Raw genomic sequence first — 14,126 nt, 5'->3', positions numbered from 1 at the left:
AGGTCCAGCGCAGACACGCTGAACCAAATGCCTTCCTTTTGTTCTGTAAACTTCTATGGTTCTAAAATAAGTAAGCAATAGCAAAGGCAAACTGACATATTCCTTGCACTAAAACTCAAAATAAAACTGGACCTGAGACAGGGTCCCTTACAACAATTTTAAGTGGCATTTTGTCAGACACATCTGTTTCCAGCTGACTCCTTGATGGGTTATGTAGAACATAAGAACATAAGAAATAGGAGCTGGAGTAGGCCATTTGGCCCTTGAAGCCTGCTCCATCATTCAACAAGATCATGGTTGATCTTCTACCTTAACTCCACTTTCCTGCACTATCCCCATATCCCTTAATTCCCTTCGATCCCAAAAATGTATCGACCTCTGTCTTGAATATACTCAACGACTGAGCATCCACAGCTCTCTGGGGTAGAGAATTCCAAAGATTCACAACCCTTTGAGTGAAGAAATTTCTCCTCAACTCAGTCCTAAATGGTTTACCCCTTATTCTGTGACTGTGACCCCGTGTTCTAGATTCCCCAGCCAGGGGAAACATTTTCCCAGCATTAACCCTGTCAAGCCACTTAAGAATTTTATATGTTTCAATTAGATCACCTCTCATTCTTCTAAACTCTAAGGAATATAGGCCTAGTCTCCTCAATCTCTCCTCATAGGGCAATCCCTTTATCCCAGGAACCAGTCTAGTGAACCTTCGCTGCACTCCCTCTAAGGCAAGTATGTCTTTCCTTAGGTGAGGAGACCAGAAGTGTACACAGTACTCCAGGTGTGGCCTCACCAATGCCCTGTATATGTAGTAAGACTTATTTACTATTGTACTCTAATCCCTTTGTAACAAAAGCCAACAAAGTAGCACGGAGCCCAGTTCGACAGAGTACTGCTTCTACAGAGTACTAAACTCGGAATTTGGTGAGTGAGGGAATTCAATGCATTGAGGAAAGTGGTGCTGTTCTGGTATTTAAAAAAAACAAGGAGCGGTCTGAGAGAGGGAGCATGAGACAGCGATACCTGAGAGCTGAGGTCTAGAGACATTAATTATAATTAATAGTTTAAACAAGATACTAATTAGCTTCTGAAAGAGGGAATAGACATTTATTAGATCATGAATGGGCAGCTGATACCTGTTGCTTGCAATTCGTGCACCATGTGGGAACTTCAGGACTCTTCATGTGTCTTGGGGGACCATGTGTGTTGGAAATGTTTCCAGCTGCTTGAGCTCGAGCTCGAGCTCAGTGTTTCCAAGCTGTGAGTGGTAGCTGGAGTCACTGCGGAGCATCAGGGAGGCTGAGTGTTTCCCGGACCGTATGTTCCAGGAGGTGGCCACCCCACAGGCAGAGAGAGTTCAGGATAGTAAATGGGTGACCATCCAGAAGAGCAGGAAGTGCAGGAGTCTTCGGGGTCTGTGTCACTCTCAAACTGGTACGCAGCATTGGAGACTGCTGGGAGTGACGACACCTTGAAGGAGTGCAGTCCAGACCATGGCACCAATGGGCAAGGGACTGCTCAGGTGGTAACAGCAAAGCGTAGAAATGCAGTCGTTATAGGAGATTCCATAGTTAGGGGAACAGACAGGCGTTTCTGTAACCGTCACCGTGAGCCCCACATGGTGTATTGCCTCCGTGGTGCCAGGGTAAAGGACATCACGGAGAGGGTGCAGAATATTCTGCAGGGGGAAAGGAGTGAGCCAGAAGTAGTGGTACACATCGGTACCAACGACATAGAGAGGGCAGGTATTGAGGTCCTACAGTCAAACTTTCAGGAGCTAGGGAGGAAGGTTAAAAAGTAGGACCTCAAAGGTAGTAATCTCTGGATTACTCTCCGTGTCACGCGCCAGCGAGAGTAGAAATGGGAAGATAGGGAGGATCAATGTGTGGCTTGAGGCATGGTGCAGGAGATAGTACTAGAGAAGGAAGTAGTACCATATTAGACAGAAGCAGACTAAGAAGGACTACGAGGAATACAAAGACCGGTTTCGAATGCATGTATGTAAACGCACAAAGTGTGGTGAATAAGGTTGATGAGCTAGAAGCACAATTAGCCGTGTGGGAATATGATGTAGTGGCAATAACGGAAACGTGGCTTAAAAATGGTGAGGACTGAGTGCTTAATATTCACAGATACAAGGCGGTCGATTTTTCCTGAAGCTGTCGGTAAGAAGGCGGGACTACAACTTTCGGGTTTTAGACCCGCCTACTTTGATGTCCGGCCAATCCGCGCGATTTTCCCTTGATTGACCTTGTTGAGCCCGCCCAGTGGGCTCAGCCAGCCAATTAAGGGCCACCCAGCAACAGGTGACGTCACAGACTGCAATTTCATCTGTCAAGAGTTCTTGACAGATGAAATATCAGTGTTTGAAGCTGTGAAACACTGACAGTCTGAGTTCTAACCTGAGTCCTTCTGCACAGACTCAGTTAGAACTCTCAGCAGCACTCAAAGCTGAAGGCTGTCACTTTTCACAGATCGCAGCCGTTCAGCTTTAAGTGCTGGCTGAGTGATGGGCTCCTGACGGCTACAGGAAGAAAGGCTGTTAAGGTAAGTACAGGTAAGTAAAAGTTCTTTAGACACACCAAACACACTTACCTTTGCACTCATGCACCCATCACTCACCTGAGCACCAACAACGCGACCCCTCCAACTCCTTCAACCCGACGGCCCGCCTGCTCTAACCTGGCGTAGTTTGGAGCCATCGGGAATCCCACATGAAACCCCTCAAAATAGGGATTAGGCTAAAAACTGCCTGTTAACTACCAGTTAATTGGCACTAATCCCTTCCCGCCTGGGGTCAGTGGGTCCCAGTGCGGGGCGGGTACCCGCCGCCCCTGAAACTTGCGTTGGGCGGGATGGTGTTAGGACCCCCAAATTCGGGATTCCCACACGCCTGAAACCCCGCCTGACGGCTCCAGGAAAATCGACCCCAAGGTGTTCAGAAAAGATAGGGAAGGAGAAAAGGGAGGTGGGGTGCAGTACTGATTAGGGAAGATATTGTAGTGTTGGAAAGAGAGGATGTCCTTGAGGGGGCATGGACAGAATCCATTTGGTTCGAGTTGAGAAGCAAAAAGGGTATGACCACACTATTGGGGTATTCTATAGGCATCCAAATAGTGAGAGAGATAGAGGACCAAATCTGCAGGGAAATCACAGAGATTTGCAAGAACTATAGCGTGGTGATATTGGGGGACTTTAATTACCCAAATATTGATGGGATAATGCTAGAGTGAAGGGAAAGGAGCAGGAGGAATTTCTGAAATGTGTTCAGGTGAACTTTCTTGACCAGTATGTTCTCGGCCTAATTAGGAAGGAGGCATTGCTGGATCTGGTGCTGGGGAATGAGGTGGGCCAAGTGGACCAAGTGTCTGTGGGAGAACACTTGGGTACGAGTGATCATCGTATCATAAGATTTAGATTAGCAATGGAGAAGAGCAAGGAACAATCTAAAGTAGAACTTCTAAATTGGAAGAGGGCTAACTTCAATGGGATGAGAGGGGATCTAGCCAGGGTAAAATGGAACCAAAGATTGACAGGAAAAACTGTAATGGAACAATGGGTAATCTTTAAGGAGGAGATGTTTCAGGTACAGGCTAGGTACATTCCAACAAGAAGGAAAGGTAGGGGAACCAAAGCCAGGGCATCTTGGATGACGAGGGAGATAGAGAATATGATGAAACAAAAAAAAGAGGGTGTATGATGCATGTCAGATGAATTCTTCAAGTGAGAACCAGGCCAAATACAATAAGTTGAGAGGGGAAATGAAGAGGAAAATAAGACTGGCAAAGAGAGTATATGAAAATAGAATGACAGTTAACATAAAAGGGAACCCAAAATCTTCTACCGGCATGTAAATACTAAGCAGGCAGTAAGAGGCGGGGTGGGGCCTATTAGTGACAAAGAAGGTAATATATGATTAGAGGCACAGGGCAAGGCTAGAATAGTTAATGAGTACTTTGTATCGGTGTTTATAAGGAAGAGGATGCTGACAAAATATTGGTAGAAGCGGAGATGGTAGAGGTAATGGATGGGGTGAAAATTGATAGGCAGGATATACTGGAAAGGCTGGATATGCTTAAGAGTGAATAAGTCACCTGGTCCAGATGGCTTGCATCCCAGGTTGCTAAGGGAAGTAGGAGTGGAGATCGTGGAAGGGCTTGCCATAATCTTCCAATCTTCACTAGATACGGGGGAGGTGCCAGAGGATTAGAAAGTGGCAAATGTGACACCCTTGTTCAAGAAAGGGTGCAAGGACAATCCTAGTAACTACAGGCTGGTCAGTTTAACATCAGTGGTGGGTAAGGTTTTAGAAACAATAATCAGGGAAAAAATTAACAGGCACTTGGAGAGGTTTAAGTTAATTAAGGAGAGCCAGCACGGATTTGTAAAAGGCAGATCATGTTTGACTAATCTAATTGAATTTTTTGATGAAGTAACAGAGAAGGTTGATGAAGGGAATGCAGTGGATGTTGTCTATATGGATTTTAAGAAAGCGTTTGACAAAGTACCACATAAAAGGCTAGTTAACAAAATTGTGACTCATGGAATAAGAGGATCAGTGTCAGCTTCGATAAGAAATTGGCTTAAGGACAGAAAACAGCGAGTCGTGGTAAATGGTTGTTTTTCAGACTGGAGGATGGTAGACAGTGGTGTTCCCCAAGGGTCAGTGCTAGGACCACTGCTTTTTTTGATACATATAAATGACTTGGATATTGGAATACAGAGTAAAATTTCAGAATTTGCCAGTGAGGAGGATACCAATCGACTGCAACAGGACATAGATAGGCTAGCAGAATGAGCAGAGAAGTGGTAGATGGAATTTAATACAGAGAAGTGTGAAGTGATGCAATTTGGCAGAAGGGCTAGGGAGAGGCAATATAGACTTAATGGCACAGTTCTAAAGAGTGTGCAGGAACAGAGGGACCTGGGGGTTCATGTGCATAGATCTTTGAAGGTGGCAGGACATATTGAGAGAGTAGTTAGCAAATCATATGGGATCTTGGGCTTCATAAATAGAGTTATTAAGTACAAAAGCAGGGATGTTATGCTGAGCATTTATAAAGCTCTGGTTAGGCCACAGCTAGAGTATTGCATCCAGTTCTGGTCACCACATTTTAGGAAGGATGTGAAGGTCCTTGAGAGGGTGCAGCGGAGATTTACCAGAATGATTCCAGTGATGAGGGATTTTAGCTACAAGGTTAGGTTGGAGAAGCTGGGGTTGTTCTCCTTGGAGCAAAGGAGGTTGAGGGGAGATTTGACAGAGGTGTACAAGATTATGACGGGTTTGGATAAGGCAGACAGAGAAAGGTTGTTCCCATTAGCTGATGGTACAAGGACTAGGGGACTGAGATTTAAGGTTTTGGGCAAGAAATAGAGGGGGAATGTGAGGAAGAACTTTTTTAGGCAGCGAGTTGTAATGACCTGGAACTCGCTGCCAACGAGGATGGTGGAAGCAGAGACGATCAATGATTTCAAAAGGAAATTGGATAGGCACTTGAGGGAAATAAACATGCAGGGCTACAGGGAGAGAGTGGGGGAATGGGACTGACTGGATTGCTCTACAGAAAGCCAGCATGGATTCGGATAGGCCGAATGGCCTCCTTCTGTGCCATAATGATTCTATGACATACCATTTGCCTTCCCAATCGCTTGCCGTACCTGCATGTTAACTTTCTGTGATTCATGTACAAGGACACCCGGCCCCTCTGAGTGCAAACATTTCCCAGTCTCTCACCATTCAAAAAATGTTCTGCTTTTTTGTTTTTCCTACCAAAGTGGATAACTTCACACTTCCCCACATTGTATTCCATTTGTCATGTTCTTGCCCACTCAGTCAACCTGTCTATATCTCTCAGCGGCCTCTTTGCGTCCTCCTCACAGCTTACTTTCCCACCTAACTTTGTATCATCAGCAAACTTGGATACGTTACACTCAGTCCCTTCATCTCAGTCATAAATATAGATTGTAAATGGCTGCGGCCCAAGCACTGATTCTTGTGGTACCCCGCTAGTTACAGCCAACCCGAAAAAGACCCGTTTATTCCTGCTCTCTGTTTTCTGTCCATTGACCAATCCTCAATCCATGACAATATATTATCCCCAATACCATGAGTCCTAATTTTGTGTAATAACCTCTTGTGTGGCACCTTATTGAATGTTTTTAAAAAATCCCTATACACTACATCCACTGGTTCCCCCTTATCCATCCTACTAGTTACACCTTCAAAAAATTCTTAACAGATGTGTCAAACACGATTTCCCTTTCATAAAACTCTGCCTAATTATATTATGATTTTCTAAGTGCCCTGTTAGCACGTCCCTAATAATAGATTCTAGCATTTTGCCTACTACTGATGTCAGGCTAACTGGCCTATAGTTCCCTGTTTTTTCTCTTCCTCCTTGACCCAGGCTCCTCCTGGTGAGCTGGGTGAATGCTCCAAGACATTTCCTTGTACCCTTTGAAGTTCAACTAGCAGCAAAGAAAAGCTAGCTTTAAAGAATAAATAAAGCTGTCAATCATACTGACACTTAAAAACACACAGAATTCTGCAGCTTCTGTCTAAATAAACATTAGCCCAAATCTATTTATCATCTAGTTACAAAACCCATTTGACTTAACTTTTTACTTGAACAAAAACAAACAGGTTGACAAGTTAACATGAGCATACTAATACCTTTGTAACTCCTCTTAACAGTCTGGATGCTAAAATTGTATGTGGTTGATTTTCCTGACTTTAAACAAAAGTGAGACCCTGCATTTATAAAGCGCTTTTCATGTTGTCAGGATGTCCCAAACTAGGTTACAACAGTGAATTACTTTTCAAATGGAGTCAATTATTATTGCAGGCAAATGTGGTAGCAAGTTTTTACATAGTAAGGTTCCACAAACAACTGAGAAAACTAACAATTTAATCTGTTTTGAAGTTATAAGCTGAAGGATAAATGTTGGCCAGAATGTCAGGAGAACTCCACTACTTTTCTTCCAATAGTGCTTTTACAGTGCTTTCCCCGAGGAACTGAGGTGGGCCTGTGCCTGCAATAAAAATACACACACGCGCACACACATAGTCTTCTGACAAAAATATGTTTTAAATCACAGAAAATGCAAACGTGGCCACTTTGGTACACAATCTACTCCGCTTAGTTGAAAGTTGCTTAATTCAAATGTTTGAATAATCACTTTTTTAATTGCAAAAACAACTTTGAATTATCAGGTGTAGACTGTATATCGCAATGAAAACAATAAATATAAAAAGTACAGTTGGATGATATTTGTGGGTTTTTCCAAAGTATAATTTAACACAGAAGGATTGTTTTTATGCCAGTAAGAGCTAGCTACCTTTTTCGACAATAAGTGGAAACACTGGAGCCCTATACAACAACAACTTGTATTTAAATAGCGCCTTTAACGTAGTAAAACATCCCAAGGCGCTTCACAGGAGTGTTCTAAGACAAAAAATTGACACTAAGCCACGTAAGAAATTAGGGCAGATAGCTTAGTCAAAGAGGTAGGTTTTAAGGAGCGCCTTAAAGGAGGAAAGAGAGATAGAGAGGCAGAGAGGTTTAGGGAGGGAGTTCCAGAGCTTAGGGCCTTGGCAGCTGAAGGCCCGAATGGTTGAGCGATTATAATCAGGGATGCTCAAGAGGGCAGAATTTGAGGAGCGCGGATATCTCGGGAGGGGGGTGGTTGTGGGGCTGAAGGAGATTACAGAGATAGGGAGGGGCGAGGCCATGGAGGGATTTGAAAACCAGGAGGGATTTGAAAACAAGGATGAGAATTTTGAAATCAAGGCGTTGCTTAACCAGGAGCCAGTGTACGTCAGCGAGCACAGGGGTGACGGGTGAATGGGACTTGGTACGAATTAGGACACAGGCAGCCGAGTTTTAGATGACCTCAAGTTACGCAGGGTAGGACGTGGGAGGGCCAGCCAGGAGTGCGTTGGAATACGTCTAGAGGTAACAAAGGCATGGATGAAGGTTTCAGCGACAGATAAGGTGAGGCAGGGATGGGCAATGTTACGGAGGTGGAAATAGGCGGTCTTAGTTATGCCACGGATATGTGGTCGGAAGCTCATTTCAGGGTCAAATGTGACACCAAGGTTGCGAACAGTCTGGTTCAGCCTCAGACAGATGCTAGGGAGGGGGATGGAGTCGGTGGCTAGGGAACGGAGTTTGTGGCGGGGCCCGAAGACAACGGCAGTCAATCTCATTTCTTCAGTGGAGTTTAGTTTTTAGCATCTGTTCTATTTCTAATCTTGAATCCTTTACATTTGCTGCAATAGGAGGCAGCATATGCTTATTTTCTTTGCAAGTCTCAGTACTTCAGTATTACATCAAATTATTTGTTGCTAAGAGAGCTTTTCTGACAAGGAAGTGAGAAACTGAGGAAAATGTAAACAAATATTTTCACATCTCAGCACTGTCATGGTGTTGGAGCCCTTTCCTGCTAACACAGGTTAATACAGTGAGGAACAAAGTGCAACAATGGCTGCTAGTCTGTGCTACTGAGATGTATTGTGCTGCAAAGCATCATTGGCTGTGCAAGTTCAATTCCAGCCTTGTGACATTGCTGTGTTGAGATACAGCCGGCATTGCAAAGAATATTATTTCTGTTTTTTTATCTGTTTTTAAGGATGCAAAGTTTGTGGAGGAACGTCGTAAACAACTCCAGGAGTACCTGAGGAACATAATGAACAAAATTATACAAACCCTTCCAGAGTTTACATCTAATCCTAAAAAAGAGACCCTTGTGCACCTGCTGCCATTTTGTGTGTAAGTATGTGGCTCTTGTTTTAACAGAACATATGTACGCTTCATTTACAGTGTGTACAATAGTTGGGTATTTGTTTGGAATACATAGATTACTCTATTTTAAGTTGTGCTACCCAGTGCCAGTTATATTGTATATTTCATTCATAGAAAATGTATAATTTTGTCCCATTTGATATTTATTCACATGACTAGCGTCATTCTGCCAGTTTCAGTAAACCAATTGAAGGAGTACAGCAGTTACGCTAATTTGGATTCATCTGCAACACAAAGTGCTCTGCTTATCCGACATTTCTCACCTGCAGTGGTACATTGCATCTTCTCATTTATAATATGTTACCACTTAAAACTAATCATTGAAGCTTTACCATCGGTATCTTTTCCTACGATAGTGCCAAGTTGCTGCATGTATTATACAATTTGTTTCTAAAGTAATAAATAACATTTGAAACAATTGACAAGTGCAATTTATGTGTTTTAAACTAGTGGTAATGAATGCCGAAGCATTTTTATTGTGGGATTCGGGGACTGAGAGCTGATTAAAACATGATGGCCTAGAAATTCAGTTGCGTGCGCCAGCCGTTAGCGCCTTAGGAGGAGTAGATCTCGAGCGCTAGGCACTTAGCGGCCGGGCGCAGGGCGATCTGCGCCTACGCCCAACTTCAGTAGACATTTAGCGCCGGCGCAAAGTGTTTGCGCGCACTCAGCTGCGCGCGCAGCTTATGACGTCATTTCGTCGTGCAACGCCCTTTGTGCGCCCCAAACCGGAACTTCAGTCGCGCCCGCCCAATGTGGGCGTGGCGGTGCTAAGAACTGTGAAGTGGAACGCAGCAGAGGCCCTGCAGGCCTCGGGGAGCGCTAATTAAAGGGCACTTACACTGAACTATAAAGGCCAGCCATTTTGCTGCAATGACTTTTGTGCAACGGATTTCTGGACAGAGACCAAGGAAGAGACCTTACTGATTTGGCCCAACATAGGAGAGGTATTTTTGGCTTCTGGCCAGAGCTTGGAAATTTGCCTCATTGTGATTTCATTGTTTGCAAGTATATTATGGGGGCTGCATGGGGTTCCAACCCTCAATTCCAGCATTATGTGCGAAGGGCTCGCAGACGCTGTATGAGAGGGGCAGCCATGCCTAGACGCAGAGGGGGCATCAGGCGTCGGCAACGTAGGCCTTACCCACTCAGGGAATACCGCCAGCAGGTGTCCTATCTCACCATGACTGCTGCGCAGTGTGTTAAGAGGCTGCGCTTCAGAAGGGAGGTGGTTGCAGAGATCTGCCAGCTGCTTCACAGAGATCTGCGTCCACAGCTGATGTGCAGGACGTCTCTGTCGGTGGAAGTGAAGGTCACGGTGGCTCTGAACTTTTATGCAAGCGGCTCCTTCCAAGCCGCTGCTGGGGACATAGCTAACATATCCCAGTTCGCCGTGCATCGCTGCATCCGGCAGATCACCGATGCCCTTTTCACAAGGAGACACCAATTCATCTCCTTCCCCATGACCCTGGAGAGGCAGGAGCAGCGTGCAGTCGGATTTGCGAGGATCGCGGACTTCCCCATGGTGCAGGGCGCCATTGACTGCACGCATGTGGCTTTGCGGGCACCTATCGACAATGCCGAGGATTACCGCAACCGGAAGGGCTACCATTCCCTCAATGTACAGCTGGTGTGTGACAACAGGCAGCGCATCCTAGCTGTCAATGCCCGCTTTCCAGGCAGCAGCCACGATGCATTTATCCTGCGCCAGACTACTGTGGCTGACATGTTCCAGGCATAGCCTCCCCCAAGAGGATGGCTTATCGGGGACAAAGGCTATCCTTTGTGTACATGGCTCATGACCCCGCTCCGCGCGCCCAGGACCCCTGCTGAGGAGGCATACAACGAAAGCCATCAAGCCACAAGGAACATCATAGAGCAAACGATTGGCGTCCTCAAGCAACGGTTCCGCTGCCTGGATCGCTCCGGCGGATCTCTGCAGTATTCGCCGGATAGAGTCTCCCAGTTCGTCGTCGTTTGCTGCATGCTGCACAACCTGGCTATCCGCAGGACTCAGGCACTGCCACCTCACGTTGGACCACCACCTCAGGAGGACGAGCAGGAGCACCATGAGGAGGAGGAGGAGGAGGAGTACCAGCCCAGGAGGGAGCCACAAGGTCCAAGGGCCGTCCGTCGGCGGCTTATTGAACGACACTTCCAGGCCCCCTGTCAGGGAATGGCTTGTGGCAATGAAGGGACATGAATGCAGCCGCTCTGCAAGCCCTCAGCCGGTTAACGCAACAACCACTTCAAACATCACACATGGACAAGCTGAATAAAGAAAAAGCTTTATTGAACAAAGTCAGGGCCCTTCCCACATGAAACCCAAAAACAGACAACACCCCCAAAAAACAGTCAAACACATGACTCACTCCCACAACCTGGGGAGGAATAACAAAACTTTTCCATCCAAATGGCCTTCATCCTCGGCCTTACCAAAACAACCCCCCCCATAGACAACACAACCACCCCCATATAAAAAAACATTTGGCAACACACTCTACTTTGTGTGCCGAGAGGGCGAGTCCTTGTCCAGCCTTTTCCGGCCCCTGGCCGACCTGCTGCTCCGCCTCAACCTGGGCCCTGTGGGTGCTGCAAGGCTGGGGGAAGGCTCCTGAGGGGCACATTGCGTGACGGCAGATGCCCTTGGGGGTCGGCCTAGACGAGCTCTGGCCCTCGAGGGGCCGGCTGCTGACTGCTGCAGCTGTGGCTGGGCAGCATCAGTCTCTCCAACAGCTCGTGGCAGCTTCGCTGGGGGAGTGGCAGTGGCGGCTGCAGCAATGGGGGCAAGCTGGCTGATGCCAGGCGCTCGCTGCTCGCCTGAGACACTGGCACTCGGCCGGGCTGGCACTGCAGCAAGCGCAGCAATCTGCTGAAGGCCAGACCGCTGTGCTGCTGCAGCGCGGCGGGTGCCCTGGCGATGCCTGCCTGACACAGCGAGTGTGGCAGCAGTGAGTGCCCGTACTGCCCTGGTCTGTGCCCGCATCAGACCAGCCAGTGACTGCACGGCACCACTGATCAACTGGCCACTCGCTGCCTGTGCTGCCCTGAAGTCGTCCCGACTCGCGTCCTGTGCTGCCCTGAATTCGGCCCGACTCGCGTCCTGTGCTGCCCTCAATTCGGCCCGACTCGCGTCCTGTGCTGCCCCGAATTGTTCGAGACCCCTGGCCTGTGCTGCCCTGAGTTGTTCGAAACCCCTGGCCTGTGAGGCCCCAAAATCGGATACACTATGAGCCAGGGACTCGATGGCCTCAGGCAACCGTGCCACAACCCCCATGAACTCAGTGTGCCGGCGATCCGAGTCCGCGGACATTTGATCGAGGAGGCGCACCTCCTGGGCGAGGACCGTCTCCGGACTGGAGGCCGGACTCTCCCTCTGGGGAGAAGGCCGCCGAGCTGCCCGACCCTTCCCGCGTGGCTGGACGCCACTGGGCCCAGCAACTACACTCCCCTGCAACACTTCCCCCCTCTGGGGAGAAGGCAGCCGAGCTGCCCGACCCTTCCCGCGTGGCTCGACGCCACTGGGCACAGGAGCTACACCCCCCTGCAACACTTCCCCCTGCCTCTCCTCCAGGGAAGACGTGTCCCCTCCATTGCCATCCCCTGGCGCGGATGAGGGTTCCCCCGATGGGCCGCCTTCCTCTTGCTCCTCCTCGTCCTCCTCTTCCAAGGGACTGTCATTGGCAGCTTCAGGGACCTCCTCCTCACCAGCTGAAAGCAGGAAGGCACAAGAGTAGCTTTAGAGTGAGGACAGGGCGTCAGCGAGGGAGGCATGAGTGGTGGCATTCAGCGCATTGGTCGGACAGTGGCAAAGGATGTAGATCTGAAGCGCAAGGGGAACGAGAGAGGTCTAAAAGGTCATGTCCTTACCATTGGGGCCCAGCACAGGGTCAGCATCTCCACATGCAACGGGGCCAATCAGCCGGCCACCCATGAGTCGACCCACGCGCTCCTCCAGGTCACTGAGCTGCTGGAACTGGGGACGGCCTTCCCCGGTGACAGTCCGGTTCCTCAGATTCTGGGCCAGCTTGGCCTGCAAGAGAAAGGACGGCCTCTAAGTACAGTGTGGTGCCCTGTTGTTGTGTGCACTGCCTCCCATGGTCGAATAGCTTGGCCAGTGTGGTGCCCTGTTGCTGTATGCACTGCCTCCCATGGTCGAATAGCTTGGCCAGTGTGGTGCCCTGTTGCTGTATGCACTGCCTCCCATGGTCGAATAGCTTGGCCAGTGTGGTGCCCTGTTGCTGTATGCACTGCCTCCCATGGTCGAATAGCTTGGCCAGTGTGTAAAGTGCAGAAAGTGCAATTGATGTTCATGCCAGTGCCATAGCTGCTGGATGAGGGCTGGCCATTAGGGCTTTGAGGTCCCTTTGCCCATAATGTGAGGTGCACATGCAAGGATGAGGAGGACACTGGAACGGGTACTCACCCTGACAATCCGAGTGAGGTCGTTAAACTTTTTCCGGCATTGGACACCAGTCCTGGGGACATCGCAGGTGGCTGTGACCCTCTGGGCGATATCCCTCCAGGCTCTCCTGTACACCCTGGTGGCAGGCTTCTTGCCACTGTCCGGGAACAAGATATGGCGTCTCCTCTCCAAAGCCCTAACCAGCACCTTTAAATCATGGGCAGAGAAGCGCTGCGCTCGCTCACGGGCCCTCTGCATCCTTCCTGGCGCTATTTCTCTCCAGCAGCAGTGTTTAGGCCTAGCTGGAGGGCTGCAGTATCCAGGGCGTGGCAGCAGACCAAGTCGACCCTTCCCCCTTTAAGAGCTGGCCGGTGCCAGGGTGTCTGCTGTCAATCAAGACATGACCGCACCTGCGCTGCGCTGCGCCCGGCCTCCGGTATCAGTCTGCACCGCCGGCTTAGCGCCTAAAGATAGCCGTGCATCGCCAGTTTTAGCACTCGAGCAAACTCCTTGGCCAAAGCTACTGAATATCGGCGAAGTGGCCTCCACTTTGCGCCGGGCGCAAACTTTAGCGGCCGCCCGACTTTACCGCCCCAAAAGTGGCTATACTGAATTTCTAGGCCGATGTGTGAAACATTCATTATCACCATTAGTAAATAATGACCCTTGAGGAATATGACATTTAACATTCAAGTAATGTCCACTGTCTCAGTCTGTCAATTTATATGTTTTGGCTTTAACTCTACTGAGGTCTTATTTCTGCCATAAAATCCAATGTGTTGGTTGCCCCAATATAATCATTTGATCCATGATTTTTACACTGACCAGCCAATAAATAGTCACTTTACTCTGATTTTCAGTCCTTAAAAATCTGCATGAAGGCTTGGCTTATGCACTGTATTTTGCAATGTAAATAATTC

At 48.2% G+C, this 14,126-nt stretch overlaps 1 protein-coding gene across 6 annotated transcripts in view; it reads left to right on the top strand.

Annotated features, from left to right (window-relative positions):
- Window positions 1-14,126, top strand: part of snx29 (sorting nexin 29) — an 880,052-nt gene that overhangs the window by 756,815 nt on the left and 109,111 nt on the right. For all 6 annotated transcript variants that reach the window (XR_015079957.1, XM_086000767.1, XM_086000763.1 and 3 more), the window contains one exon: window positions 8,629-8,768. Coding sequence is in view for 5 of the 6 variants with exons in the window: in XM_086000767.1 (XP_085856893.1) it covers window positions 8,629-8,768 (140 nt within the window). In the remaining variant the exon portion in view is untranslated. The remainder of the gene's footprint in view (window positions 1-8,628; window positions 8,769-14,126) is intronic.

The sequence above is a fragment of the Somniosus microcephalus genome, chromosome 11, assembly GCF_052327205.1.
Source record: "Somniosus microcephalus isolate GS21.2 chromosome 11, FLI_Smic_1.0, whole genome shotgun sequence".
NCBI lineage: Eukaryota > Metazoa > Chordata > Chondrichthyes > Squaliformes > Somniosidae > Somniosus > Somniosus microcephalus.
This window is presented reverse-complemented; position numbering and strand designations above follow the sequence as displayed.